This window comes from Sciurus vulgaris (assembly GCF_902686455.1).
Source record: "Sciurus vulgaris genome assembly, chromosome: 2".
In the NCBI taxonomy this organism is placed as follows: domain Eukaryota; kingdom Metazoa; phylum Chordata; class Mammalia; order Rodentia; family Sciuridae; genus Sciurus; species Sciurus vulgaris.
Window position 1 is genome coordinate 177,890,194 of NC_136462.1, and position 6,676 is coordinate 177,896,869.

Genomic DNA, 6,676 nt, shown 5'->3' on the forward strand with positions numbered 1-6,676 from the left:
TCCTATGTTTATTTTGCACATAATTTGGAAAATTTGTCACTTCATGCTTTTGAATAAGCCATTTATGTACATCCACAGCAGTCCCTTTTATGTGAAACATAACAGAAATCACTTTATTTCCCATAATTTGTGTTGCTGTTGTTATAATGTTGGTAGAATATGAATAGATCTGTATTTGATCCTGAGTTAAGGGAAAGTATACCCAAGATATTAAAAATCTGACAATTCTTAGGGGAACTTTTCATGGTCATTCTTCCCAGGACATATTCAGATACCTTAAAAAGTTTCAAATTCTGGGAGTGGGGATGTAGCCAAGTGGTAGAGCACTTACCTTACAGACACAGGGTTCTGGGTTCAATCCCCCGTACTGTTTAAAAGCGGGGTGGAGGATTTCATGAACTGGGGATTTTCTTATGAAAGTTGTTTTGTTTTGTTTTGTTTTAAATGGCAGTTTTAAAGTAGTAGTACACATTGTTGTGAAATTGAATAAATGCATAGAAGAAAAGATATCTGAATATGTTAGATTTTTTTCTCAGTGGTTTTTTTTTTTTTTTAAGTAGTAGGCAATTTTCTGTTTTAAAGTCACAAGCATCAGCATTCATGTATGATAACAATGACTTTATTTTAATGCAGATGTATGATTATAGTTTGGATATGTGGAGCTTGGGTTGTATGCTGGCAAGTATGATCTTCCGGAAGGAACCCTTTTTCCATGGACATGACAATTATGATCAGGTGATATATGTTGTTCCCATAAAGGAACTTATGTAATGATGCCCAGACCTGCCTCCTCATTGGAAACCTTAGTCAACTTTTCTCAAATACAAATGCGTAGCTCTCCATCTGAAATTTGTTCATTCAGAATCTCTGAAGGGAGAGAAACTTTTCTAATTTACTGATTGTTCAGTCAGCCTAATATTGATCTTCAGATTGTTATTTGATAACTACCAACTTAGCTTTTTGAAATCAGACATTTTCCCCTTCAGTCTTTTTAGTTTGCATTACTTGTTTTATTGTGAAATATACATATCAATATTAAACACATGTATATTTCAAAGCGTCATATTGAACAGCCACGCAACTGTCATTCAGATTAAAAAGTGTAACATTACCATAGAATCTCCTAACGTAAGCTTTCATTAGAATTGGGATTGGAGGGGCTGGGGTTGTAGCCCAGTGGTAGAGAGCTTGCCTAGCACCTGTGAGGCACTGGGTTCAATCCTCAGCACCACATATAAATAAAGAAAATAAAATAAAGGTATCGTGTTCATCTAAAACTGAAAAAAAAAAAAAATTAAAAAAAAAAGAATTGGGATTGGAAATATTCTCTCCTACATGTTGGTTTATAAGTGATATTTCTGTGATCCATTTCTTTATATGGATTGAGTAGAAATAGAGATGGTATTTTTTAGACTAACTCCACTTTCCCCTTGAAGATCAAGGGACCGTTTCATTCAAGAGAACCTGGCATGATTGTAGGCCCTTGTGGAAGGTACTGTTGCCTTGTTCCCATTGAGCACAGTGGCCATTTTTAATGAATCAAAGAATACAACCTCTCAAAGTCAGTAACTGTCAGATGCCAGGCAGGACTCAGTCCCTCTCAAGTAGTTCATAGTGTATCTGTAAGAGAATTAAACAAATAAGGAAATAAATTAGAGTCATAACTGTCAAGAGTACCAAGATACAAAGACAGTGGTAGAGAGCAGTCTGCATGTGCAAAGGCAACTTCCCAAAAGAAGTGATAGGTATCAGCTGGGTTGGTGGAGTGGGAAGTACAGTTCTAGTATGGGAACATTTCAAGAGGAAGGTTATAAAGCAGTTTTTCTAACATTTTCACATTGAGTTGATTTGAGAATTTTATGTAGAAATTCATTCTCTTTAATACTAGTTGGTGAGGATAGCCAAAGTTCTGGGGACAGAAGATTTATATGACTATATCGACAAATACAACATTGAATTAGATCCACGTTTCAACGATATCTTGGGCAGGTAAGTCATAAAATCTATGCATCTCTGACTTAGTCGCTTAGGTATGTGCTGGCACTTTGGATCCAGAACTATCCAATAATAGTCCTGTTGTTTTTGCCAAAAATGCTAGAATGCCCGTGTTCTCGATGCTGCAGGACACACTGAGCAGGCCTGTAAAGCATTGGATTGAATGTCTGTTTCTCACATTCACTTAGAGGAATCTTAACTGTGAGGATTGTAATCAGAGGATTCCTATAAAATGAATGAAATACAGGTTTTAATGTAAGGGTTATAGTTGTCAGAAATCAAAATCTCTCTTGATTTAGCTTCCTTCTTTAAATGACAGACCCCTCTTCACAGAAAGAAATAGACTGAGAGGCAGATAGCTGACTCCAAAGGGAGTGACTAGGTGCAGTGCTGACACAGGAACCATGGAAGGGATCCTGCTGGCTAAGTACAAAGATGTTAGGGATGTGTGTGGGGACAGGAAAGAGGCCTAGTTAGCTTAGCTACCTGCCCTTATTGCTGAACAGTGTTCTATAAAATAATCTGAATTAATGGTTCTTAAAATTGGGAGGGCTCAGATTTCTTTTTGTAACACCACTGTTTTCAGCCTCCAATTAGCTTTGTCGTCTTCTCACCCCACCCCACTTCTACTGTGGCAGAGTGGTACAAGACTGCACTCCTGAAATTTACCTTTCTTTGCTGTTGTCTGAACACCTAGCCACTAAGGAAGATGTAGGAATGAAGTACCAGGCTTTTTTACCCCAGCAAGCCATTTCTCATTCCCCCTTTTGTCCTTGCAGACACTCTCGTAAGCGATGGGAACGCTTTGTACACAGTGAAAACCAGCACCTTGTCAGCCCTGAGGCCTTGGATTTCTTGGACAAGCTGCTGCGGTATGACCACCAGTCACGGCTCACTGCAAGAGAGGCCATGGAACATCCCTATTTCTGTGAGTCTTAACTGCACAGAGCCTCTGCAGGCACTGGCATCACTGCCCAGCAGACTGGGAAGTGGGACAGAACAAACGCCATGATAAAAGCTCTGGGCCCAGGGTCCTATTGGATAGAGCTGCAGTCCAGCTCCTGTTAGCTCCCTGCAAGGTTACTTTGCCCATTTTGAGCCTCAGTTTCTTCAAGTGGGCCAGTGATGGCAATCATTGTGCAAATTTTGGGGGAGATTTCATATCTATAAACCTACTGTGTAGAGAGTGGTCTGGAGTAGTTGAATTAGAAATGATCAGTACCATGTCTGTCCCTACTGTGGTAATCATTTGTTGGAGAGTAAGGTTTGTAATATTATATGAAAACTTTGATTTAGTTTTATGAGTATAGCTAATTGGGCCATCCTATGTGGTATGGAATGCCACTTAGACCCACCCTGGCCTCACAGTGATTCATCAGTGTTGGATTGTTCCCTGGGGAGTCTTGTCTTACCAAGTTAAGCCCCAACACTACCAACTTCATCTTAAATTAGTTTTACTGTGGATAATTACCTTATCTTCCTACCATTTGGTTTCAAAGTTTATCACCGTTGGACAGAAAAGGTATTTCTGTTTTAAACTACTTGTCTAATTTATGGTGAAGGCAGTTGTTACCTTAAATTTCAGGAATAATACAGAGTACAGATAAAATGCAAAGATTGAAGGTGGCTTCTATGAGTCGTCTCCCCCCCCCCCCCCCCCCAGACTGATTAATTTAAGCCTTCAGCCAAAACAGCCTAACCTTTTTGTCTCTTTTTCAGACACTGTCGTAAAGGACCAGGCTCGAATGGGTTCATCTAACATGCCAGGGGGCAGTACACCTGTCAGCAGCGCCAATATGATGTCAGGTCAGTTCACTGGTATATTCCCATTTAAAATGTGGAAGTAAGTTATTGTTAGTTTTATGCCCTCTTTGTGGCCCAATTTCTTGTGTATCTTCTCCGTGGGATGTCCTTGATGACATACTGGCCCATGTGGCTTTTCCCATCAGGTCACAAGGTGCATTGTATACCTCGTAAACTCTAGTGACACTGTCTTGACCACGGAGTATCAACAGTCTCTTCCAGGTCAGAATGCCAGCATCCCTAACTGAAAGTGTCTCACAATGGGACTTAGAGTTCCAAGAAGCTATACAGAATAAAAAGAGATCTTTCATCTCAGTTTAGAGTGATGTTAATTACAGAAAAAATTTTTTTAATTGAGGGGTAGAGGATGGGTATTATACATGGGTATGTGTCTATGCACAGTTCTTTTTCGAGAGCAATACAGTATACCTAGTAAATTATAATGATTCATATGAAATTGTTTTTCATTATTGTTAAACTGTGGTTTATGATTTTTAATAAAGTGTACAATTATTCAAAAGAATCCATAGGCCATACCCTGAAAATTATGCATTCAGGTAACATCCAAATGGGTACACTTGTGATTGTAAGGCATTTACTCAGATTCCTCAAATCATTGCTGTCTTCTTTGTACTGGGGATCAATGATACCTAGGACCTCATACATGTGAGGTAAGCATCGTATCACTGAGCTATATCCTCCAGCCACCCAGCCATCCACTTTTTCCTTTTTTTTTTCTAACCTATGTGCACAATGATGTACAGCCAAGGTTTTATTTGTAATAGCAGTACATTGAAAAAGTTACCAGTAGGGATCTGGTTAAATCACTTATGGGGCATCTTTTCAGTGGAATATGATATGGCTGTAGAAAAGAATGATTAAGTTTTTCATGTTCTATTAAAGATCTAATTCCAGGATAATGGGTAAAAAATTGACCCAAAGGGACCCTTCATTAAAGAAAAGAGTCCTAGGGAAAACTTGTGACTGCTATTCATATGGTTAGTATCTCTGGCTCACTGTCAGCTCTTTTCTTTCAGGGATTTCTTCAGTGCCAACCCCATCACCCCTTGGACCTCTGGCAGGCTCACCAGTGATTGCTGCTGCCAACCCCCTTGGGATGCCTGTTCCAGCTGCCGCTGGTGCTCAGCAGTAACGGCCCCATCAGTCTCCTGATGCCTGAGCAGAGGTGGGGAAGTCCACCTTCTCCTTGATGCAGCTTGCGCCTGGCGGGGAGGGGTGAATACTTCAGAAGCACCGTGTCTGAACCGTTGCTTGTGGATTTATAGTAGTTCAGTCATAAAAAAAATTATAATAGGCTGATTTTCTTTTTCTTTTTTTTTTTTTTCTTTTTTCTTTTTTTTTTTTTTTAAACTCGAACTTTTCATAACTCAGGGGATTCCCTGAAAATTACCTGCAGGTGGAATATTTCACGGACAAATTTTTTTCTCCCCTTCCAAATTCAGTTCCTCATTACTAAAGAACAAAGATAAACCAGCCTCAATCCCAGCTGCTGCATTTGGGCGGAGATTTCTTCCCATTCCTACCGTTGCTTCCCCCACCTTCTACACTTTGGGGGGGTTGTATCTCACGCTCTTCTCCAGAGATTACAAAAACGTAACTTCTCAGGAGGCAGGAAGGAAGAGAGGCATGGCGGACCCAATCTAAGAGCAGTGTACTGCTGGTCACTTGTATCACTTTACTCCAGAAGTGCTTCAGTGGGGTTATCCTGGCGACTCTAGTGGAAGCGTGTCTTACTTATGTTGAGATGTTGAAAATCTACACAAAGTGCAGACAGATCTAAAAACTTCTGTTTAGTATGAATCATGTCTTACTGACCTAACCCTAAATCCAGCTCACTTATAATTTTAGTTTTAGTTTAGTTTAAAATTGTGATACCTTCCCTCCCAGGCTTCTACCTTGGTCTTTCCCCTTTTCGTCTCCCAACATGCTGTGCTCAATAGCTGGTAGGAGGGAGAAGGCAAAAACTTTTTCGTTTTCTTTGACTTGGCCATGTTGAAGTCAGTTGGTTACTGGACATAACTTACTGCTTTTCTCGAAAGAAACATTTTCTATATAGGTTTCATGGTAGTAACTCTTAAGAACTGACGGGAGGTGAGGCCACACTGAGTTTCATTTTAAGCTGTCTACCTTCTTTTCCTCCTACCCTTCCCTTCCTTTACATGCCATCCAAGGAGAAGACCTGTTCCTTGGTCTTGTAAATGTATCTAAGAGGCAGGAGCAGAGCCACTGTCTCCAGTGAAACAGAAATGGTAGACCTGTAATTGTGGGCAACTATCAACTCTTGTTACAGCCCTGCCACCCCTTGCTGTGTGTATATATATAATACTTTGTCCTTCATATGTGAAAGATCCAGTGTTGGAATTCTTTGGTGTAAATAAACGTTTGGTTTTATTTATCAAGGTTAGATTTAAGTTCCCTGTGTAAAGGTCTCGCTGGGTGGGTGTCTCACATTCACATCTGAGGGGCCTGCAGCCCTGTGCCATGGAGCTTCCCAAGGCCCCGGTTTTTATACACCCCTTGTTTGACCCATGGTACTGGGCAGGGCAGAGAGGCCTTAAAAAAGCACCACAAGCCAAAGCGTCTCTGGGGATTAAGGATCCTTTGCCATAAAACTCATTTTGTGTCAGCAGTGCAGGGATTGGGGATGGGAAAAGTCGCCAGTTTTTGTGTGTTCGTGTGTGTGTATCAAGTGGACTTTCCACTGTAATCCAACCACCTAAGTTTATCAGGTGCTTCACTGAGGAAGCCTAGTTTTTTAAGCACAATAGCAAAACCATCAGCTCTGTATTTTCTCCTGTTACTTCATTACAGTAGCTGCTTGTGGGGACTAGGAAAAAATTCTTCCAACATATTTAGG

At 40.4% G+C, this 6,676-nt stretch overlaps 1 protein-coding gene across 4 annotated transcripts in view; it reads left to right on the forward strand.

Annotated features, from left to right (window-relative positions):
* The window catches only part of CSNK2A1 (casein kinase 2 alpha 1), a 54,431-nt gene extending 48,208 nt beyond the window's left edge, over positions 1 to 6,223 (forward strand). For all 4 annotated transcript variants that reach the window (XM_079128307.1, XM_079128308.1, XM_079128309.1 and 1 more), the window contains 5 exons: positions 634 to 735; positions 1,889 to 1,989; positions 2,775 to 2,923; positions 3,715 to 3,801; positions 4,836 to 6,223. In XM_079128307.1, the coding sequence (XP_078984433.1) occupies positions 634 to 735; positions 1,889 to 1,989; positions 2,775 to 2,923; positions 3,715 to 3,801; positions 4,836 to 4,951 (555 nt within the window). In that variant the 3' untranslated portion in view covers positions 4,952 to 6,223. The remainder of the gene's footprint in view (positions 1 to 633; positions 736 to 1,888; positions 1,990 to 2,774; positions 2,924 to 3,714; positions 3,802 to 4,835) is intronic.
* The last annotated feature ends 453 nt before the right edge of the window (positions 6,224 to 6,676 follow it).